Consider the following 24,770-nt stretch of genomic DNA (forward strand, 5'->3'; position numbering starts at 1 on the left):
AAATTAAAAGACAACTCTGGTAAAAAAACAAAACAAAAAAAAGTTGCAGGAGGTGAGTTGTAAAGGGATAAAGCATTCTATCACCCTACTCTTACGCCACCGCCCCTTTAAAAATGTAATTTAAATTTTTTTAAATAAATTAATAAATTAGTTCTTCATAGTCACCACTAAGTCTCAGCAGGCATTTTGTCAATGTAAAACTTTCTCCCACTGAGCAAAACAGAGGATGTCCAGGGATCTCATGCAATTACTCAAAACCGACACTAGAGGGCAGCAGCACACAAGGATTTGCATTCTCAGCTCCCAAGTCATATAGAGCAGATGGGCTAATCCGGGAAGGCGGGACAAGCGTAGTCACGTGAACAGCCCGGCCCAATTATACTCCTCTTCCGGCTGGTTGCTGTGGTAACGGCTGTACACGGAAGTAGCAGGAAGTAGTGGAGGAATGAGCAGACGGGTGATCGCAGCTGCTGCAGAACCTCATTTGTCTCGTTCATGGCTACTTAACAGAGGTGAAGGTCTGGATGAAGCACTGATAATCTTGTGGTGGTAGTTATGGCATCTTAGGCTGGCGTGGACTACAGGTCCCAGACTAGCCTTCTAGGATGGATGTCATGTGGAGGCTCATAGGCTGTGTGGTAATGGTAGAACACGTCATACAGGGGGCGACAAGGCACATCAGTGAATAGTTCCTTTTTGTTTCATGGCCTCTGCTTGCTGTCAGTGAATGGACCGTTTATACATACAAGTTTGCATCCCAATTCTGACCCTTTCCATTCCTATTAACTGGCGGAGATCTTGAAAATTGCAGGGAAGTTAAACACAAAAGGAGGAATTAAAATTTGAAAATTAGTTTTTTGTAGCTTAACCATAATGATGTCCCCTCTCCTACTTACACCCCCCATGTAATAACAATTCCGGAGCATCTATTCTTCTGACTCTAGATTGTGCCGTTCCTCTGTTATTCCCACTAGAAGTTTATGAATGAGTTGTTACCAGTTTGGGGGGGGGGGGGGGGGGGGGGGGGGGGGGGGGGGGGGGTCCCTGCACAGTCTGACATTATCCAGTCAGTCATGACAGTGTCAGTCTGTGCAGGAACCCCCCCCCCCCCCCTCCCAAGTGGTAACACCCAGAGGACAACTCATTCCAAGCCTTTAAAAAGCACCTGATCAGCAGGATCAACCCAAAAATCCCAGAAAGGCGCTATAAAGTCACGCACGCAGGACTCCTTTTCCCATGATTCCTGGGCGGAAATGGCTGAAACGGATGCCAAATTTGCAATAGGATCCTTTTTTTTTTTTTTTTTTTTTTTTTACAGGATCGTGTGTTTTTTTATTTATTTTTATTAGTTTTTTTTTTGTGTTCTTCTGACGGATCAGAACATAACATGAAACGGAGATGTGAACTCTCCCTTAGGACTCATTCACACGACCGTGGTTCGGTTCCGCATCCGAGGCGCATTTTTTGCGGCTCGAGTGCGGACCCATTCACTTCAATGGGGCCGCAAAAGATGCGGACAGCACTCTGTGTGCTGTCTGCATCCTCTGCTCCGTTCTGTGGCCGCGCAAAAAAGATGAGGCATGTCCTATTCCTGTCCGTTTTGCGGACAAGAATAGGCATTTCTATAATGGGCCTCCTGTTCAGTTCAGCCAATTAAGGAAGGCACACGGGCAGCATCTGTGTTTTGTGGATCCGCAATTTGCGGACCGTAAAACACTGCACGGTCCTGTGAACAAACCCTTATTGCGGCCTGCAAACAGTGGGACCGCAATAAACAGGCGCTGGCCACGTGCACTCCGTATCACGGATTTGGACCCGCTCACTTGAATGGGTCCGCAATTCTGAAGATACGGAGTTCTTCCGTGGCATTTCTGTCCGTGCCTCCTCACCACAAAAAAATAAAGCATGTTCTGTTTTTTTGGCGGACAGTCAAGCTGAATGGGTCTGCGTCCGTCAGCGCAGGCCGGACGGACAGTGCCCGATCACTGGGGACCACGATTTGCACGTCACGGGCGACACACGTATGAGCCTTTACATGTGAGATTCCAGGGATGATTCTGCTTTTGGAAATATACTGCCCCCCCCCCAGCCCAATTATGCAGCCTTCTTTCCCCACACGAGGATCCGGGAAGCTGAGCTATAGAGCGCTGTTTGCTGTGTCTGTGTCTGCCTGTGACGTGGATGGAACTCTGTGATCATCTGTATTTTTGACTCCTAGACCGCGCTGTTGATGACCGCAGTGCCACCGACACGCTCCCGGAGATCGACTGTGTCAGGACTCCTCACATCTCAGCCTCCTGGACCATGGGGAGGGAAGCGACGAGAGATGAGCAAATTTTCAAAATTTGTTTGTGATTCGTTTACTGGTAAAAGGTGAATTGCGTTATGGATTCCGTTACCACGGACCATAACGCAGTTGTATGACTGAATGCCTTTAGAGACATTCTGTTATTCATTCCGTCACAATAGAAGTCTGCATAACGGATCCGTCCGGTTTTCGTTACGCAGGAGAGGACTCGCCTGTATGACGGATCCATTTTGCAGCCCATAGACTTCTATTATGACGGAATGAAGGCATTCCGTTATGCATTCCGTCATAGAATTGCGATATGGTCCGTGGTAACGGAATCCATAACGCAATTCTGCTTTTACCAGTAAACGAATCACAAACAAATTTCGGAAATTTGCTCATCTCTCGTCGCTTCCCTCCCCATGGTCCAGGAGGCTGAGATGTGAGGAGTCCTGACACGGTTGATCTCCGGGAGCGTGTCGGTGGCACTGCGGTCAAATGTGAAATATGAGATTCGCTCATCTCTAGAAGCGACGTTTAACCCCTTCTGTTCCGACATCTCTCTGCTTGGTTTCAGGGGATTGCAGAGAAGATGACTTCGTACTCCTCCAGAGAGGCAGAGTTACAGAAGCTGCGTGACGCCCTGTAAGTGCCTCGTTACGTAGCGTTCCTCCGACACCCTCGCCCGCGGAACGTGCGACTGTCAACGTGCAAACATATGTTGTGACTACATCGGATCTGTTTCTGTTCGTGTAGCACATCCTCGCCGTGCAATCTCCTGCAAAGCGAGAACACCACGCCGGCCGAAAAGGAAATTATGTGTATAAATAGCAACTTAAAGGAAACTTGAAGGAGCGACGACGATTTGCTTCATCGCTGTCATCACACATCCTGATCTAGAATTCATATCACTTGTACACAGGAGGGGACAAACGGTCTTAAAGGGAGCGTCTCACTTCAGCCAATGGCATTTATCATGTAGAGAAAGTGACTACAAGGCACTTACTAATGTATTGTGATTGTCCATATTGCTTCCTTTGCTGGCTGGATACATTTTTCCATCACATTACCCACTGCTCGTTTCCGAAGGGTTACGACCACAATCCAGCAGCGGTGGTCGCACTTGCACACTATAGGAAAAAACACTGGCCTATCTGGTGGCGTGTATTGGCCGGAGCTTTTTCCCATAGCGTGTAAGCACGACCACAGCTGCTGGATCGCAGGATGGTCGTAACCATGGAAACGAGCAGTGGGTAATGCGATGGGAAAATAAATCAAGCCAGCAACACGGGCCACGGTGCCATTCTCTTGAAAGTTCCTGGTGTCCGGAAGCAAAGTTGTCCCTTTTTCTCGGGATTGGAGGTGGTCCCCGAGGTCTGACCTCCACCGATACTAATATTATGCCATAAAATGTGATGGTAAAATCCCCTCTAAAGAGCGTTCCTGTCGAATGCGCTGCCCCCCGGAGGCCTGAAGTAAATGATGCCAGATTGAAAAAAATTGTTACTGTATTACCAAATGATGTATTTCCTGACACTAGACCAGTTCCTTGTCTTTTCATAAGAGCGGCAGAGAAGAATACAGTTTTAGCGGAGATGAAGATGAGTGATGAGCCGCAGGAGTCACACCGCCAGTGGTCAGAGGCCGCACATGGCAGGAATCGGGCTCTTCTTCAGGTACGTTTGTCAAAGCCTTGGTAAATTATTGGATTAAACTTCAGGTTTTAAAAGAGTTTTCCAGAAACTCAAAATGAATGGCGTATCCCCATCAGTATAGGACGTCAGTATGTGATCCACCTCTGATGTCATGTCCATAGGTCACATGGTCTTTGCGCATCTTAGTCCTAATCAAGTGAATGGGGCTGAGCTTGAGCTGCAATACCAAGCACGGCCACTATGCAATGTACGGCGCTGTGCTGCTTGGTACACTGTGAAGAGGCCACAGCACTCACCTGAGCATGGCAGTCTCTTCAAACAACTGACAAGCAGGGGTTCTGGCTGTCGGACCCCCGCCAATCAGATATTGATGACCTAGCGCTCAATATTTAATTTTGGGAAAACCCCTTTAAATATAAGAGGCATCTCCAGAAAGTCACCTGTATCTCTCCTGTCACTTTTATATTTATCTGGGGAGCAGATTATAACGCTAATTAAAGGGGTTTTCCGAGCGCACTATATTGATGGCCTGTCCTCAGTATAGGTCATCGATGTCAGATCAGTAGAGTCCGACTCCCGGCAATCCTGCCGATCGGCTGTTGAAGAGTCCGCAGCTCTCCAGTGAGTGCTACAACATACCAGACACAGCGCGGTACATTGCATGGTGGCCATGGTTGGTATTACGCTCATTCGCTTGAATTGGACTGAGCTGCACAGAGGCCACGTGACCGATCACTGTGACGTCACCGGCCTCGGAAAAGGCCACGGCCCTCACCAGAGCACCACCGCCTCTTCAAATGGCTGATTGGAGGGTTTGGAGTCAGAACCCCTCAGACCCTGAGGATAGGCTATCAACATTTTACTACTGGAAAACCCCTTTAAAGTAAGGCTCCACTTTTAGGGCATTTAATAAAACACTACAAGGGCTTTGCCTCTCATATGTTTTTGGCCCTTGAGCCCCTTTGGAAAACAGCTGATTTTACCAGGGAAGTTGATGTCAGTTCTCCGAGTTCTCTACAGCGGCCCCTATAGGGACAGTGCAGTATTACATGCACCCTGACACCTTTATCCACGGCCCCGCAAAAAATATAGTCCATGTCCTAATGTTGTCTGCAATCGCTATAAAGGGCCGCCCGTTCTGTTCCACAAATTGTGGACCTCAAAACACGGCGCGGTCAGGTGAATGCGCCCTTAGGGTCCATTCACACGTCCGTTGTTTCTTTCCTGATCTGTTCCGTTTTTTGCGGAACAGATCTGGACCAGATCTGGACCCATTCATTTTTAATGGGTCCTGAAAAAAAATCTGACATTGTGCGATTTTTTTCAGGACCCATTGAAAATGAATGGGTCCAGATCTGGTCCAGATCTGTTCCGCAAAAAACGGAACAGATCAGGAAAGAAACAACGGACGTGTGAATGGACCCTAAATCTCATACATTTTCTTTATCTGTAGGATTTGCGGAAAGCTGAGAAGACTTTAAGGAGAAGATCACAAGTCGCCCCTAACCACGCGATCATGGAACTGGAGGTCAGCGTCCTTCCAAGTAATCGGTGAAGTTTGTGAGCACCAGATGCTCCAGAGCAGCACTCGCTTCTGTATGAATGTTGTACATCTAGGCTGGGGCAAAGCTGTAGCCAGGCGCAGAGTTGGCACCATGTGCGTCATGCCACACAATTCCAATTGCTGCCGATAGATATTAGATAAGTGAGATAAGACATTCACATGTGTATGGATTCAGCTGACCCCGGATGTTTGCTGTGGTGGGGGGCACTTGTTGGGTTATCTCCCTATCCCACCAATGATGTACTCATGCAGGGCCGGCTCCAGGTTCATGTGGGCCCTTGGGCGATAAATCCCAGTGGGCCCCCATGAGGCATTTTTTTACATTGACATGTCCCCCTGTGGCTCCCACACGGTATAATGACCCCCAGTTGCCCCTATACAGTATAATCACTACTAGTGGCCCTTCACACAGTATAATGAACCCCCAATTCCCCCCCCCCACTGTATTATGACCACCTGTGGCCCTGCATTCAGAATAATAACCCCCAGTCGCCCCCATTCAGAATAATGACCCCCCAGTAGCCCCCACACTGGGGGAATACTGTATGGAGGGGGCTCTGGGGGTCATTATACTGAATGGAGGGTCATTGGTGATCATTATACTAAATGGGGGACACTGGGGGTTATTATACTATGTAAAGGGCCCTCACAGTATAATGACCCCACAGTGACCCTCCATTCAGAATAATGACCCCAGTCGCCCCCACACTGGGGGTTATACTGTATGGAGGGGGCAGGAGGGGTTATTATATTTAATGGGGGCTCTGGTTGTCATTATACTAAATGGAGGGTCAATGGGGATCATTATACTAAATGGGGGGCACTGGGAGTCATTATACTGTGTAAGGGGCCCTCACAGTGTGATGAATGACCCCTCAGTGGCCCCCTCACATACCTATCATTGCAGGGGAGCTGGCAGTCCTGTCCATCCTTCTCTCCGGCGGCCGGCTGCAGCAGTTAGCCAGGCCTGGAGGAGAGAAGGAGATGTGCAGTGATGTAGCTAGAACTGACTGGGCCCCACAGCAAATTTTAGTACGCCCCCGTCCCCCCCAATGTGTGTTCACATCACGTTTTTCCTATCGGTTTGATGTATACAAATGTGCAGCACTCCACGTTTTTGTATCCTGCAGAGTCAAGTAAAAAATGCATACGTTAACGTATATGTTTTTTTACAATGGAACTGTATGGTGACCGGACGCCACTGTACGGCATCAGTCTGAGGATTGTATGATGAACGGACGCCACTGTACGGCATCAGTCTGAGGCATCTGTTAACGCAGGGATGCTCAACCTGCGGCCCTTCAGCTGTTGTGAAACTACAACTCCCATCATGCCCTGCTGTAGGCTGATAGCTGTAGACTGTCCGGGCATGCTGGGAGTTGTAGTTTTGCAACAGCTGGAGGGCCGCAGGTTGAGCATCCTTGTGTTAACGCATACATTTTTGGTATACCTTAAATGGATGGCACAAATGGGATGTGAACCCAGCCCTAGTGTCAGAATAAGCCCCAGTACACAGCGGAGCAGCATGGCGGAGAGGGGAGGCCCCCATGTACTGACAGAGCGCTACCTGGTCCTGGTGGTCAGGGATGAGGACTATGTTTACCAAGGATCATTTTCTACTGGGAAATACAGGGCACAGAATAATAATACACTAGAATCTATATACTATAAAGATATTAGCCCTACCCCCGAATAATAATACAATTAGGGGGTCATTTATTATATAGAAATACGTCTATATTAGGCGTATTTCTGACACAGATTGTGGCGCAAAGGTCCTTAGCACCGCAATCTGTATCTTTTCCCGCTCATGCCGGGTCTAAAAAAGTGGTGTGGGCAGGGAAGGGGATACAGTTATGGCCATGCAGTTATTGGATACCACCGCCATATAGTGATACCGCCGCCATACAATGATAAAACCACCATACAGTGACTGGATAAAAGGGTATAAGAGGGCACAGTACAGGGAATGACTAGGGGCACTGCACAGGGTGTGGTAAGAGGACACAATGCAGGGTATAAAGGGGCACAGTACAGGGTGGGGGGCACAGTCACATGACCCTGTGACGTTAGAAGGTCCTTATGGTGAATGCTGTTCAGATGCCACCATAATGAGAGGCAGAGGAGTGAGACAGGGGCCCTGGATGGACAGGAGGGGTGGACACAGCAAGTAGGGGGAAGGGGCTCTGAGGGGGACTCATACAACAAGTAGTGGCAGGAGGTCTGTGCAGGGCAGCAATAGGAGATAGGAGGGTGAAACAGGAGCTCTGGATGGACAGGAGGGGTGGACACAGCAAGTAGGTGGAAGGGGCTCTGAGGGGAATTCATACAAGAAGTAGGGGCAGGAGGTCTGTCCAGGACAATAGGAGATAGGAGGGTGAAACAGGAGCTCTGGAAGGACAGGAGGGGTGGACACAGCAAGTAGGTGGAAGGAGCTCTGAGGGGAATTCATACAAGAAGTAGGGGCAGGAGGTCTGTCCAGGACAATAGGAGATAGGAGGGTGAAACAGGAGCTCTGGATGGACAGGAGGGGTGGACACAGCAAGTAGGTGGAAGGGGCTCTGAGGGGGATTCATACAAGAAGTAGGGGCAGGAGGTCTGTGCAGGGCAGCAATAGGAGACAGGAAGGTAGAACAGGAGCTCTGGATACATGAGGGAGGAAAGGAGACAGCAGGGGCCCCATGAGGATGAGATAGGACAGGATATGTGGGGGGGGGGGGGGGGGCAGGTGTCATGGACACAAACTGCTTAATGAAACAGTAACACAACTAAATAGAATGAAGAAGCAGACGATCGAAGAGTCCCCCCCTTCTGTCCCACAGACAAGACACAGTCACAGTGCAGACTCACTCACAGACTGTCTACACACTTCTCTGCTCCAGCTCCCGCCCTGCGGTCTCTCTCCTCAGGCAGCATGTGTCCTGTGTAGAGGGGGCGTGTCCTGAGTCTCTGCAGCTCAGAGGGCCCCACCAAAGGGGTACTGCGTAAGGGAAATGACAGCAGTGAGAGCTCCCATCTGTATTGATGGAAGTGCTCATAGCAGCTCAGTGGGCCCCCCCAGGAGCATTGGGCCCCGGCCCTTGCCCGGGGATGCCGGGTTATGACGCCGGCCCTGTACTCATGCTCTGGGAACGGCAGGGAGAAGTGTTTTTGGCTGACCACAATCTAATGTCCATGTTCGACATAAAAGAAATGTGTAATCAGAAAATTACCTGTTGTTTTAATGCAACTTTTATGTTGAGTTTTTTTAGATTTTTTTTTTTTTGTTGGGATCATTTATCAAACTGGTGTAAAAGAGAACTGGCTTAGTTTCCTATAGCAACCAATCAGATTCCACCTTTCATTTTTTACAGCTCTTTTGGAAAATGAAAGGTGGAATCTGATTGGCTGCTATGGGCAACTAAGCCAGTTCTACTTTACACCAGTTTGATAAATGACCCCACATGTCTCTATCTATGTTTTAAAAAAAATCCTGCAGTTTTCACTCTGGCCACTGAGCCTCAGAATAGTCAGACACTTCCTGATCTGTAGAGATCACTCCTCAGCAGTCATCTTATTAGCATGACAGGCTGAATAACAATGACAGGTAACACCTATATAGCGATAACTCAAGATCTAGATTCACAGTAGATGATGTCACAGCTCGCTTCCTCCCCCTCCCTGCACAGGACACAGAGGACGCCCACAACACTCTCCCATAGAAGTCAATAATCACTGCCAGACCACAGGTTCCATTAGGTCTCATGCACACGACTGTGGGGCATCGTGGTGCCGACCCACTGACTTCAATGGGTACACGATCTGCAAAATGCCACGAAAGATAGGACAAGTCCGAATGTTTGCGGTGCAGAGGCACGGACACAGACGCCCACAGAAGAGCTTTACGCGTGTTTCCGTGTCCATGCCTTGGCACCGCAAAAGATAGGACACGTCCTATATTTCGCCAAATCTTGTTGATCGTGAACCCATTGAAGTCAATGAGTCCGCACCGCAAAGGCTGAGTGCACACGCCCGGTGGCAGTGTTTTGAGGACCTGCGGTTTGTGGCACAGCGGCCCCACGGTTGTGTGAATGGGGCCTTAGGCTGATGTAAAGCATTTCTATGAATGCTGTTAATGTGGTATATGAAAATGAGTTTTGATGCGTTGACAAGTCTCGGTTAGGGGGCATTCATACCACCGTATCCATCTTGCGCACCACAAACTGCAAAACACGGATTCCAGCGGTGTGCATTCTGCATTTTGAGGATCAGCGGGTTCCTCCCTTTGTTAGAAATGCCTATTCTTGTCTGCAGAATGGGTCTGCATCCGATCCACAAATAATGCAGATCTGATGCGGACCAAAAATACGGTCGCGTGAATGCCCCCTTACATAGCAAGTCCCAGCTTATTGCCTAGCAGTGGATAGTGACTTATTTTTATGTATTCCAGAGTGACTATTGGAAATCTGTGGAACAGGAACTTCCTAAATGGGAGCAGTTTCTACTCGGAAAATCTCAGTTGCCTTTTGGAATGAAAGAAAACCAGCAGAAGCTCAAACATTCCCAAACTATGCAGACACCAAGGAGAAGGAACCTGCCTCCTTCTGGCTGCAGCTCAAGCACTTTTCCAAGATAGCCTCACATCACGGGCCAGGTTTATCCGTCTCTGTACTCCAGTATGCCATCTCCAGCCATATACTGACTCATGTCTACATTTCCAAAGGACATGTTGAGAGTTGTAGTCCCACAACCGATGTGCATGAGTACATGCTCCGCAACCTAGACCTTAAAACCAGACTAGGAGGACACATGGGGCTTCACACAACATTCTACATATAGAAACCACCGCAATCACACATTCTCATGGTCAGTGGTGGTCCTGGCGGTATAATCCGCACAAATCTAATTGTTTATTCCCTATCCTGCGGGTAGGAGAATAACTTGTAAGAACCGGAATACCTCTTTATTGCTTATATGCTTTTGGTTGCCTCGGAGCAGATGTCGGAGATTTCATGCCGCTTTCGTCCAGTGGTAGACATCTGCAACTTTGTTGACTATATAGACTTATTCCACAGACGGGATCTGTCAGCTGAATATGCTTCCTATGTAAGTGCATGTGCAGGTCCATACTCCTAGTAGCCTGAGGCCCCTTTTCACACGGGCAAGAATTCCGCCCGGGTGCAATGCGTGAGGTGAACGCATTGCACCCGCACTGAATCCGGACCCATTCACTTCAATGGGGCTGTGCACATGAGCGGTGATTTTCACGCATCACTTGTGCGTTGCGTGAAAATCGCAGCAAGCTCTATATTCTGAATTTTTTACGCAACGCAGGCCCCAATGGGGCTGCGTGAAAATCGTAAGCATCCGCAAGCAAGTGCGGATGCGGTGCGATTTCCACGCATGGTTTCTAGAAGACGATTGGGATGGGGACCCGATCTTTATTATTTTCCCTTATAACATGGTTAAATAATAGCATTCTTAATACAGAATGTTTAGTAAAATGTCCATTGATGGGTTAAAAATAATAACCAAATTTAACTCCCCTTAATGCACTTGGTCGCGTAGCGGGTCTCCTCTTCTTTCGACTTTCTTCAGGACCTGGCTAAAGGACCTTTAATGACGTCACTGCGCTCATCACATGGTCCATCACCTTAGCATTTTTCTGTGAAGAAGTCTGGGTTCGGGTCTGGGTACCAAACACGCATTAAAACGCTTTGCACTCATGTGGAAAAATCGCAACGCACTCGCATCTTGTCCGGCCCTCACACGCAACTCCCGTGTGAAGGAGGCCTAAATGGTGCAAAATTTTCCCCCTTTAGCTAATTGAGGAGCTGGAAGAATACATTGGGCTCCTAGTAATGAGTCCAGTGTATTTATGAGGAGCGTGCTCCCCCGTCTGTTGCACTTCCCCACCCTTCAGACACAGCGTGTGGATTACATTTGTCAAAAACTGATGCTGTAACACGCTGCAGATTCTCCAACTGCAAATGTGTGAACATAGCCCGATTTGTTTACCATGGAGAGGCATAGAAGCTGTAGAAACAAAACGGCAGAACGTTTCTAATTAAATCCCATTTCAAAGATTCTTCATTTCTTGTTTTATAATTATTGGGACAAATTTTAAAAAGTTTGCAATGGTGGACCAACTTTTAACCCATTTGCGCACCTTGACATAAGTGTACATCCAAGGGGAGTATGGAGCAGGGCCACAATCTCAGCCTGCACCATAAGCAGTGGACGCCCACTGTGTAACACAGCCAACACCCGCCGGCAGTGACAGGGATCGGCGATCACTTCGATCCTTGTCATTGTCAAGAGAAACAGCATCTGAGAGGTTGTTCAGGGGGAGGAGGCTTCCTGTAAACTCCAATCAGCCTCCCGTGGAGAAATCACAGGGCGCAGATTAGTTCCTGAGGCAGAGCCTAATAGCATGGAGAGTCCCCATAGACTGCAATATTCAACTATGCCATCCAACAACCTCATGTTCAAGTCAAGTTAAAAAGGTAAAAATAATTAAAATCACCCCATTTCCCAATTTTACATATAAAATAAACAAAAAAATAATCATAATTGGCAAAGCTGTGTCCAAAAATGTTCACATTATTAGAATATGAAAGTATTTATCCGGCTCGGTGAATGCAGTAACAGAAAAAAAAAATCAAGACAAGTGAATAGCCTTATTTTTGGGGGCTCCATACCCCATGAATAGAATTGAATGCACCCCAGAATGGTACCAATAAAAACTACAGCTCGTCCCTCAAAAAAACAAACTTTCATACAGCTCTGTAGACAAAAATATATATATATATTTTAAAAAAAGCTATTGGAGGTCATTTATTAAGGTACATTGGGTACTTTCACACTTGCGGCAGAGGATTCCGTCAAAACGCATGCAAACTGATGGCATTTGTCAGGCGGATCAGGATCCTGATCCGTATGACAAATGCATTGAAATGCCGGATCCGTCTCTCCGGTGTCATCCGGAAAAACGGATCCGGCATTTTTTTTTTCACATTTTTTGCGGTGTGATCATGTGCCGACCGCAATGCCGGATCTGTTTTGTCGGAACACTGGCATTAATGCAGGTCAATGGGAAAAAATGCTGGCATTCTGGCAAGTGTTCCGGATCCATGGATCGGACCCGCAAAACACATACGGACGTCTGAATGGAGCCTTACAGGGGGGTGATCAATGACAGGGGGGTGATCACCCCATATAGACTCCCTGATCACCCCCCTGTCATTGATCACCCCTCTGTAAGGCTCCATTTAGACTTTTTTTTGGCACAAGTTAGCGGAAATTATTTTTTATTTTTATTTTTTTCTTACAAAGTCTCATATTCCACTAACTTGTGTCAAAAAATAAAATCTCACATGAACTCACCATACCCCTCACGGAATCCAAATGCGTAACATTTTTTAGACATTTATATTCCAGACTTCTTCTCACGCTTTAGGGCCCCTAAAATGCCAGGGCAGTATAAATACCCCACATGTGACCCCATTTCAGAAAGAAGACACCCCAAGGTATTTGCTGAGGGGCATATTTAGTCCATGAAAGATTTCACTTTTTGTCCCAAGTTAGCGGAAAGGGAGACCCTTGTGAGAAAAAAAAATCTATTTCCGCTAACTTGTGGCCAAAAAAAAAATCTTCTATGAACTCGCCATGCCCCTCATTGAATACCTTGGGGTGTCTTCTTTCCAAAATGGGGTCACATGTGGGGTATTTATACTGCCCTGGCATTTTAGGGGCCCTAAAGCGTGAGAAGAAGTCTGGAATCCAAATGTCTAAAAATGCCCTCCTAAAAGGAATTTGAGCCCCTTTGCGCATCTAGGCTGCAAAAAAGTGTCACACATGTGGTATCGCCGTACTCAGGAGAAGTTGGGCAATGTGTTTTGGGGTGTCTTTTTTGCATATACCCATGCTGGGTGAGATAAATATCTTGGTCAAATGCCAACTTTGTATAAAAAAATTGGAAAAGTTGTCTTTTGCCGAGATATTTTTCTCACCCAGCATAGGTATATGTAAAATGACACCGCAAAACACATTCCCCAACTTCTCCTGAGTACGGCGATACCACATGTGTGACACTTTATTGCAGCCTAGGTGGGCAAAGGGGCACACATTCCAAAGTGCACCTTTAGGATTTCACAGGGCTTTTTTTACACATTTTTATTTCAAACTACTTCTCACGCATTAGGGCCCCTAAAAATCCAGGGCAGTATAACTACCCCACAAGTGACCCCATTTTGGAAAGAAGACACCCCAAGGTATTCCGTGAGGGGCATGGCGAGTTCCTAGAATTTTTTATTTTTTGTCACAAGTTAGCGGAAAATGATGTGTTTTTTTTTGTTTTTGTTTTTCTTACAAAGTCTCATATTCCACAAACTTTTGACAAAAAATAAAAAATTCTAGGAACTCACCATGCCCCTCACGGAATACCTTGGGGTGTCTTCTTTCCAAAATGGGGTCACTTGCGGGGTAGTTATACTGCCCTGGCTTTTTAGGGGCCCTAATGCGTGAGAAGTAGTTTAAAATCAAAATGTGTAAAAAATGGCCTGTGAAATCCTAAAGGTGCACTTTGGAATATGTGCCCCTTTGCCCACTTTGGCTGCAAAAAAGTGTCACACATGTGGTATCGCCGTACTCAGGAGAAGTTGGGGAATGTGTTTTGGGGTGTCATTTTACATATACCCATGCTGGGTGAGCGAAATATCTCGGCAAAAGACAACTTTTCACATTTTTTTATACAAAGTTGGCATTTGACCGAGATATTTATCTATAAACGGTGAAAGTAGTGTAGTGCAGAATTGTAAAAAGTGGTCTGGTCATTAAGGGTGTTTAAGCTAGGGGAGCTGAGGTGGTTAAGGCCATAGGTTGCTTTAACTAACTTATTGTATGATGCAAACACAAAGCATCACCTACCTCAGGCAGTGACAGTGACAACCCCATGACAGCCCACAGGGCCGTGCGCTGCAGGTAGTCGCCAGGCCGAGTAATGTAAAGCAAGCCAAACTAACCTGAAACCACTACACTTCTGACTGCGCTAAGCACCGCCCCAATCCATTTATAGCCAATCAGCATTTGTCTTGCCACTAACCAATCAGCGGGCCTGTTATAGCTGCTCTCACATCAGGTGTACATGAAAGAAGCACTGGGATTGGCTGGGAGCAGCTGCCTGAGGGATTGTCATACTGATATGGCGATTGCTGGCACCTGCATTTCTCCTTGTCTGTATTGCCGCGGCCCGGCAAACAATCATCCAGGTCCCGGTCCTGGGCTGCGAACCGGTGGTTGGGGACCACTGTTGTAAACAGTGTCAAACATTCTGTGCCCCTTGTAGACACTGTTACGCCCTCTGTGCCCCCTGTAAATAGTGCCAAATGCTCTGTGCCCCTTGTAGACACTGTCACACACTCTGTGCCCCCTGTAGATAGTGCCACACGCTCTGTGCCTCCTGTAGATAGTGCCACACGCTCTGTGCCTCTTGTAGATAGTGCCACACGCTCTGTGCCCCCTGTAGATAGTGCCACACGCTCTGTGCCCCCTGTAGATAGTGCCACACGCTCTGTGCCTCTTGTAGATAGTGCCACACACTCTGTGCCCCCTGTAGATAGTGCCACACGCTCTGTGCCTCCTGTAGATAGTGCCACACGCTCTGTGCCTCCTGTAGATAGTGCCACATGCTCTGTGCCTCTTGTAGATAGTGCCACACGCTCTGTGCCCCCTGTAAATAGTGCCACATGCTCTGTGCCTCTTGTAGATAGTGCCACATGCTCTGTGACTCTTGCAGACACTGTCACACACTCTGTGCCTCTTGTAGATAGTGTCACACACTCTGTGCCCCCTGTAAATAGTGCCACACGCTCTGTGCCTCTTGTAGATAGTGCCACACACTCTGTGCCCCCTGTAGATAGTGCCACACGCTCTGTGCCTCCTGTAGATAGTGCCACACGCTCTGTGCCTCCTGTAGATAGTGCCACACGCTCTGTGCCTCCTGTAGATAGTGCCACATGCTCTGTGCCTCTTGTAGATAGTGCCACACGCTCTGTGCCTCCTGTAGATAGTGTCACACACTCTGTGCCCCCTGTAAATAGTGCCACATGCTCTGTGCCTCTTGTGGACACTGTCACACACTCTGTGCCCCCTGTAAATAGTGCCACACGCTCTGTGCCCCCTGTAGATAGTGCCACATGCTCTGTGAATCTTGTAGATAGTGCTACACGCTCTGTGCCCCCTGTAGATAGTGCCACACACTCTGTGCCTCTTGTAAATAGTGCCACACGCTCTGTGCCCCCTGTAAATAGTGCCACACGCTCTGTGCCTCTTGTAGATAGTGCCACACACTCTGTGCCCCCTGTAGATAGTGCCACACGCTCTGTGCCTCCTGTAGATAGTGCCACACGCTCTGTGCCTCCTGTAGATAGTGCCACACGCTCTGTGCCTCCTGTAGATAGTGCCACATGCTCTGTGCCTCTTGTAGATAGTGCCACACGCTCTGTGCCTCCTGTAGATAGTGTCACACACTCTGTGCCCCCTGTAAATAGTGCCACATGCTCTGTGCCTCTTGTGGACACTGTCACACACTCTGTGCCCCCTGTAAATAGTGCCACACGCTCTGTGCCCCCTGTAGATAGTGCCACATGCTCTGTGAATCTTGTAGATAGTGCTACACGCTCTGTGCCCCCTGTAGATAGTGCCACACACTCTGTGCCTCTTGTAAATAGTGCCACACGCTCTGTGCCCCCTGTAGATAGTGCCACATGCTCTGTGACTCTTGTAGACACTGTCACACACTCTGTGCCTCTTGTAGATAGTGCCACAGGCTCTGTGCCCCCTATATAGTGCAACATGTTTTGTGCCCCCTGTTTATAGTGCCGCACATTCCGTGGGACCTTTCTCTACCAGACATTTATGATTTAAACTATGGAAACATCATATAGAGAACCATGGTTGTGTATGGGCACAGGATCCTGCTCCAGTTCTGTCAGCGGGCTGCAGATTGCATGGTAATAAGCGCTCACTGCAACTTTTCTGCCTGCTTAGTGCAGACTTTAAGAGACCTAATAGAACTGTTCATTAATTCGGTGACGGCCACCAGATGTCAGCGCCGCGCTCAGTAGACACTCAGGAACATCATTTGCTCCGCCAAATAACTGTTGATTAAACACATACTAATAATGACTAGCAAATGGGAGGAAATCTACAAAATTAAACAGCTTTATTTCTAGTGCGAACGACATAGAGGATCGATACTGGAACACGGAAAGTGTAACAAAGAGTCAAATCTAGTATTTATGGCCCGGGTTCCATGATGTGAACTTTTACAGTGCGACCTCAGATGAGCTTGTCCTGTAAAACCTCCAGTACATGGCGCTCTATGCTGACAGTTGCCATTTCAGATGCAATTTAGGGGGAGATGCAAGTATTAAAATTGCTGTGCAATATTGCATAAAATTGGAATTGCGTGATATCACATAGAACCTTTTGGGGACAAAATTGCATGCGAGAGATCACATTACACTTGCAATCTTATGGGGCTTCGACTGCAATAAGGCAAAAACATTACGGTTAAAATCAAGCGACCTGAACCCATGTTTAAAAGGGTGTTGTTGATGTACCCTAAGGAAAGTGATCAGTGGAGGTCGACATTCGGCATCCCCACCAGTCAGCTGTCTGAAGAGGCCATGGTGCTCCGGTGAGTGCTGCAGCCTTAGGCCATTGATGTCACATTCATTGGTCACGTGGCCTAGGCACAGCTCAAGTGGATAGCCCTGGGCTGCAATCCCAAACACAGCCACTATACAATGTACGGCGCTGTGCTAAACATACTGTGAGGAGCGCACACCCGTGCACCACGGCCTCTTCAACCAGCTGATTGGCAGGGGTGCCGGGTGTCGGACCCCCTCCGATTAGATATTGCTGACCTATCATGAGGTTAGGTAGGTCATCAATATTGTTCTCCCAGAACACCCCTTTAAAAGGGTTTCTCAGATTTTTATGTTCATGGTTTTATCTTCAGGATAGTCTCAGACCGCTGCTTGGGCCATGAACCATCTTTGGTCCTGATGGACCGCACTTGAATGAGCGCATAGAGTAAAGATGTTCCTGGACACTGCAAGTGGTCTTATGAGCGTCAGGCTGACCCTACGACAGCTATAGCTGTGTTAAAATGAAAGAGAAAAATCATAATAAAAATATAATAAACCCAGACACCGTATTTGCAGGAGCCTCCCCCGTAATCAGCAGAAGGGCGGTCCATCACAGAGGGCTTGATAACTGGCTTCCCAAAAACCTGCAGTACACATTGTCTACGGTTCGGGGGTGAGGCTGGGGCTTGTGTCGCAGAAAAGTCACCCAACAGAAAATACGTGTGACTTCTCTGCAACTTGCTGTCGCACAACTACTTTAGAGCTGGGATTTGGTTATAAAAACAAAGCCAAGCAACAGCAAAGTTGCAGGCAGGTCAATGCAGTAAAAGTCACATGGTCTAGATTTTTTTGCAACTGCTGTTTTGCAGTGGCGGAATGTCGCGTGTAGCACTGCACCACCAATGACAATCATTAATGTTGTGTGGCACATACGGCTGCATAGCCCCAGCCTAACAGGTGACGAGCACTGAACAGCCTGGATTTAAAGGGCATCTGTCAGCAGATTTGTCCCTATGACACTGGCTGACCTGTTACATGTGCGCTTGGCAGCTGAAGGCATCTGAGTTGGTCCCATGTTCATATGTGCCCGCATTGCTGAGAAAAATGATGTTTTATTACATGCAAATGAGCCCCTAGGAGCAATGGGGGCGTTACCTTTATACCTAGAGGCTCTGCTCTCTCTGCAGTTGCCGCTCCCTCTCCACTTTGATTGACAGGGCCGGGGGTGATGACGTTTTTACTGCCTGGTCCTGTCAGTCAAAGTGCAGAAGGCACGGCAGTTACAGAGAGAGCTGAGCCTCTAGGTGTAATGGTAACGCCCCCGTTGCTCCTAGAGGTTTATTTGCATATATTAAAACATTATTTTTCTCAATGTGAATAGAATGAGAAGGAGAAATTCTTACAATAATATGATATCAATGATGTTACCTTAAAGGGAACCTGTCATCAACTTTATGCTGCCCATACTAACGGCAGTAGAAAGTAGAGACAGGTGAGTTGATATCAGCGGTCTGTCATTTAAAAGTAAGGCCACTTTCACACTCGTGTTCGGTGCGGATCCGTCTTGTATCTGCACAGACGGATCCGCACCAATAATGCAAACGCTTGTATACGTTCATAGCGGATCCGTTTGCATTATTCATCAAAAGTCCAAACGGACCATGTGATGGACCATGTGATGAGCGCAGTGATGTCACCAAAGGTCCTTTTCCTCCCAGGTCCTCAAAGAAGAAGAAAGAAGACAGGCCGGGCTGCGCGAACAAGTGGATGAGGTGAGTTTAATTTTTTTTATAATGTTTTTTTTAACCCCTCCAGCGCTATTGTACTATGCATTCTGTATTAAGAATGCTATTATTTTCCCTTATAACCATGTCATAAGGGAATATAATAAAATCTACACAACACCGATCCCAAACCCGAACTTCTGTCAAAAAGTCCGGGTTCGGGTCTGGGTACCAAACATGCCGATTTTTCTCACGTGCGTGCAAAACGCATTAAAATGCTTTGCACTCGTGCAGAAAAATTGTGTATGTTCCCGCAACGCACCCGCAATGCCCGTGTGAAAGAGGCCTAATTCTCAGTGTATTTGCCGGCTCTCTGCCGGACCCCATTATCCGGCGGATATAGAGAACTCTGGCAGGCTGCTCTGTGATGTGAAACTAGCCTTACCTCGTGACAAAAACCATTGAAAAAGTCAGTTAACATTTTCTTGCCATTGTTTCCGAAACACGTTAACCATTCCTTCTAGCTCTGCTACATCTGTGTGTGCTGCCCACTAAACGCTGCCACTCTAGGGAACTGCCCTTGGCCCTAGTAGTGATCTAGTTTTTTTTTTGCATGAACATTCAAAAAGACTGTATTTTACATTTTCTTTTCACTTTTGACATGTTATTTGCATACACCCCCCCCCCCCCCCATGCAAATCGCATAGCCCTGCTGCTTCATACCTCCTCAGACATTATAGCCCTGGCACATTTTTTGAGGGTGAGACCCCACTGTGCAGCTGGCCACACAAGGCCATGCCATGTCCACCCATAATCACCAATAGCAACACGATTTTACTGCAAAATCAAGCGTCCATTGGCTACTGCAGGCGATTGGGGCTTGGCCGCATCATGTGGTCTCAGCCTTAGGGCTCATTCAAACGGCCGTATGTTGCTTTCGGCATCTGATCTGTAATTTTTTCGGATTAGATGAAAACACATTCACTTCTATGGGTCCCCAAAAGATGCGCACAGCACACCGTGTGCTGTCTGCATATTTTCTGACGTTCCACAGCCCCGCAAGACGAATAAAACATGTCCTATACCTGTCAGTGAAAATCGGGACGTGGCCCCATTGAATTCTATGGGTCTGCAAAAATGCGGAATGCAATCATTTTTTTTGCGGACATGCTGAACTGTCCGCACAAAAAATTTATCCGCAAAACATGCGGCCGTCTGAATAAGCCCTCAGTATGACATCTCCGATTAGCAGTGATAACAGGTGATATTACACCGCAAACTACCACGATGGCAAAGTATGATAGTTGTGGCCTTTAAAAGGGCCCTCTAACATGGCGGCTTTGCCATGGATTTTTGGTGTGGACAGCCACGGTGAAATTTGTAAATTGTAGTCATGGCTGATCCTTAGATCCCGCAGTGTCTTCATGAACACTGGGGAAACTGGCAGCTTTTGTGGTGAGGCACAAACATGATGAATGCATACACTGTAAGGGCCCGTTCGCGTGGAATTTTGGTGGGGACAGCCACGCCAAAATTCAGCCGAAAACCTGCCGGTAGCTGCGTCCTCTCTGTCTTCCATTCATGTCAATGGGCGGCAGATCTGAGGATTGCGGATCAGCAGCTTAAGGCCTCATGCACACAAACGTATTTTCTTTCCTTGTCCGTTCCGTTTTTTTTTTGCAAAATACATACGGCCGTGTGCATAAGGCCTAAAGCTGCGAGAACATGTCCCTTCTCGGCGTGGTCGCGGCTATAAGCCCCCGCTCCACAATCCTCAGATCTGCCTTGAAATATGGGAGGCAGAAAGGACCTGGCTGCCAGGATGTTTTCGGCTGAATTTTGGAGTGGCTGTCCCCACCAAAATTCCGTGGTAAAACCTGCTGTGTGAATGGGCCCTTAGGCTCCATTCACACGTCCGCAATGTGTTTTGCGGATACACGGAGACACGGATCCGCAAAACACGGAAAGCGGCAATGTGCGTTCCGCATTTTGCGGACCGCACATTGCCGACATAATAGAATATGCCTGTTCTTGTCCGCAATTGCGGACAAGAATAGGACATGTTCTATTTTTTTGCGGAAACGGAAGCACGGATGCGGAAGTGCGGATCCGCAAATGTGGATGCGGTCAGCACATTCCGTCCCCATAGAGAATGAATGGGTCCGCACCCCTTCCGCAAAATTGCGGAAAGGATGCGGACCCATTTTGCGGACGTGTGAATGGAGCCTTAGAGTGTAGTCATGCATTGTGTTTGTGCCTCCCCATAAGACCATAAGGCTATGTCTACACGACGACATTTGTCGCGCCACAATAAGTCGCGATACAGCTAGGGCACAACTACACTCCAACATTTGTCGCGCAAAAATTTTTCACACCAATGTCGCGCGACAATTTTTATAATGGTAGTCTATGGTATCGCACTGCAACATCCGACATGCTGCGACTGTGACACGACAGTTGCAGAAAAATCCATCTTGAATCTTGCGTCGCAGTCGCAGCATGTCGCAGTGCAACACCATAGACTACCATTATAAAAATTGTCGCGCGACACATGTTGCAGTGTAGTTGGGCCCTATGTGTCGCGCAACTTATTGTCGCTCAACACATGTCGACGTGTAGACCTACCCGAAAGCTGCCAGTTTCCCCAGTATTCAAGAAGACGGTGCCGGATCTGAGGGTCAGCCACGACTACAATTTGGGGGATGAATAGGGAGCGTAAACTCCAGGCAATTGCCCATAGGGGTTGTGACGGATTAGAAAAGCATGGCAGCAACCTATTTGTTTTTTATAGAAGCAGCACCACCCTGGTCCATAGAATGTATCTAGTATTGCATCTAAGCCCAGTGAATGGAGCTGAGCTGTAATATCAAACATAGCCCCAAGAGCGGCGCTGTTTCCTGAGGAAAGTCTGTCTCGGTGTGTAATATGCTGGATAAGAACATGACGTGCTCCTATTACAAGCTCCGAGAACGAGTCAATATGCAATGTGTGTAATAAAATATAAGACGATTTCGTAGAATTTTTATTTCTTCTTTTCTCTTTTTCTCTGCAGAGACGATGGAAAACAATCTGCCTTCAATGAATTTCACAGCTCTTGTCATCTCCTCGTCACGGCTTCTATTAGCTGTGACATTTACATGTCTGTACCTAGTGAAAGTGCCAGGAACTGTTGTCATTTACATAGCTGGCATCCGTATGTCGCGCTCTCTTCACCTCGCTCAGGGCCGGCCACTTGACCACGGGGCAGAAAAAAACTGCATTCCTCCATAGGAAATTGCAGCTGTATGGATGGACAATAGTGCCCCATAGAGCGCTGTGGGTTACGGATTGCAACTGGGGGGTTGTACAGAGCCACAGTATACCCGAGTGCCAGGGGTCCTTAGGTCTCATGCGTACAGCCATATCCCATTTCCGGTCCGTAAAAAAAAAACAGATCCATTCCATTCTATTTTTCTTTCCCATCAATAGAAAGAGGTTTCATCTTTCACAAAAACGGACAAGAATAGGAATGCGGTGAGGCTTTTGGATCGGGAACACAGATCTATGAAAATTAAAATAGACGTGTGAATAGCCCCACTGAGTCAGTGTGTGATCTGGAGGGCATACTGAAGAATAATATGTGATCTGAATTTGTGATTGGTGACTAGAGGTTTTACATAGGACTGCAAGTAGATCTAGTACATTATCTCAAGGGGCCAGGCATATGGCCCTGCTATATCAATGGACACCTCTATGGCACCCTCAGAGTGCCTGGGTATGTGGGCCAGAAGCAGAACCAGATAGGTGATAGCTGGTAGTTTGGTACCGGTTTGATCTGTGGCACCCCCACCAATCGGATGAGGGGGAATAGGCTTCTAGTCCTTTATTACACCTACTGCAAAAGCAGGGGTAGGTGGAGGTCGACTGGATCACACACTGATCCATTCAAAGTCTAAATAAAACTAGTCGGACCCCTGCTGACCTAACCATTTTCCCCTATCCAGTTTCCAGACGGAATACCCCTTAAAGGACTTGTAGGCCGTCTGCATGCCACAATATGAGGCACCATATTTTAATAAGGAGAGAATAACTCTATTATACAGCATGCCACATGCTCCCCATCCCCATGGGTTTGCACATTTTAGGCTATGTACATGCAGCGTCCTACTGTGATGTGAGTTGCTATGTATTGATGCATTTTTATGTAAAAGTCCAGTACATGGTTAACAGGCTGTAACTTCCCACTAGATGGGGTTGTTTGTCCCATCTCCTAGGAGAAGGAGAAGTTAGAACAGTCTAAAGGCAGTTCAAACCTAGACATTGATGAGAGCAGAGACAAGCCAAATAGAAAAGTGGATAAAGATCCAAATCTATCCAAAAAAAGGCATGCCAGAAATAAGGAGGAGGTGTGAAGAGAAGTCCTGTGGATAAATTCTGTCTTAACAAGACCAATAAGCCACCATAGCCACATGTATAAGAGATCAAAATCTTACGGTGCCTGGGCACACCCGAGGAGCGGATTGGCCATCTGCATAGGAAAATATCCACATCCTGCTGTGGACATTTGTGGAGACATTTATTGTAAGTACTGCAACCCGTCTAAAGAACGTACAGCGCTATGCCTGACGTTAGGGACCATCCTGTGGTTGCATTGCCTCACCTAACATTCAATATTGCACCCCCATTCCTGGATGCTTACATTAAAGTCAGCTAGAGAATTGCAACGCAAGCATAATTGTTCTAAATATATAACTGTGCCTGTTAACCACTACCGGAGCCGTGTACACTGTGGAAACCGCATAACTGTCGGGGGATCTGCCAGTCTATGCATGCTGAGAATAGTGATTAATGTGCCGGAACTCTATTCTTCAGTTAAAAAAAACTGTTCTGCTATTAACTTGGCGTCATTATTTCCTGCACTGCTACACTGCACTGACACCTTCAGCTGTCAAGGGGCACTGCCTTGCACCTAACAACCCATCACCATCAAGGGCACCTGGAACCACCATTAGGCAGGAGGACCCTAAGATCCAGGTGTGTTCTGAAGAGAAAAAAGGTGTGCACGACCCTGGGGAGTGTTAGAGTGAGTACCAACTACAATCACCATTCTTGCTACTATCACTCCTCTTCCCTCTCCTCTCTTGGGCTTGCTGCATACATATTTGCCCACAGGGTCAGACTGGCCCACCAAAGTACCAGAAGATCCTCCGGTGTGCCCAAGCTCTGACAATAATGGGCACTTTATTAAACAGGGCCACTAAGGTCTAGCAAAGAGTGGATCTCCATAATAAATTCCTCTGGTGGGCCCAAGGAAATTCAGTCCAACATTGTTCATTCCAAGGAAATTCACATATGGTAGATTGGTACAGTACAGTTTAATGCAAATGCATGGGGTTGGAAATGCAGAAATCCATAACCAGCACCGATATTGCATTTGCAGATTTGGCTGAGAATTTGCTGACCAGCTCCATGGCCGAAATCTCCAAGCATGAAGCGGGTCCATCCATTCACTGTCTTAATTATATCCTCATTAACAAAACAAACAAGTCATTGAGCACAGGAGGAATCACCCACATTAGCTTCCCTGTAATGAACCAACACTGGATCAGCAGGAGCCAAACGCTCTCTTTAGAAGGATCTCTGTAGGGCCACTGACAATTATTTACACAAGTCTACAGGGGGATCTCCCTGGACTTGGTGACCATTAGTGATGAGCAGCACAGGCAATATTCGTTTTCGCGATATTTCGCAAACTTTTGGCCGAATATTCACCATAAATTTTCAAATTCTAGAATTTGTGATCCACAGTCATTATTTTCTTGATTGCAAAAATCGGCAATGTAATATGCACGTATTGCGTGCGCAATACAGGCGTGGGTCACTTTTGCTACATTTTTCAAGCTGCTAGAAGTTTCCTGAGACTGG

General features: G+C 47.3%; 1 protein-coding gene across 3 annotated transcripts; it reads left to right on the forward strand.

Moving 5' to 3' along the window:
• Positions 1-405: 405 nt before the first annotated feature.
• On the forward strand, positions 406-22,669 carry C7H3orf14 (chromosome 7 C3orf14 homolog). Of its 3 annotated transcripts, none has more exons than XM_044301821.1 (5): positions 406-512; positions 2,868-2,935; positions 3,855-3,966; positions 5,399-5,473; positions 21,919-22,669. In XM_044301821.1, the coding sequence occupies exons 2-5, from the start codon at positions 2,883-2,885 to the stop codon at positions 21,946-21,948; spliced, it is 270 nt and encodes an 89-aa protein (XP_044157756.1). In that variant the 5' UTR covers positions 406-512; positions 2,868-2,882; the 3' UTR covers positions 21,949-22,669. The 3 variants fall into 3 exon arrangements, with proteins under 3 accessions (XP_044157756.1, XP_044157754.1, XP_044157755.1); XM_044301819.1 differs by lacking the exon at positions 21,919-22,669 and adding an exon at positions 9,939-10,750; XM_044301820.1 differs by lacking the exon at positions 21,919-22,669 and adding an exon at positions 9,939-10,750 and having other exon boundaries at positions 440-512; positions 3,836-3,966.
• Positions 22,670-24,770: the final 2,101 nt, after the last annotated feature.

The sequence above is a fragment of the Bufo gargarizans genome, chromosome 7 (genome assembly GCF_014858855.1).
Source record: "Bufo gargarizans isolate SCDJY-AF-19 chromosome 7, ASM1485885v1, whole genome shotgun sequence".
In the NCBI taxonomy this organism is placed as follows: domain Eukaryota; kingdom Metazoa; phylum Chordata; class Amphibia; order Anura; family Bufonidae; genus Bufo; species Bufo gargarizans.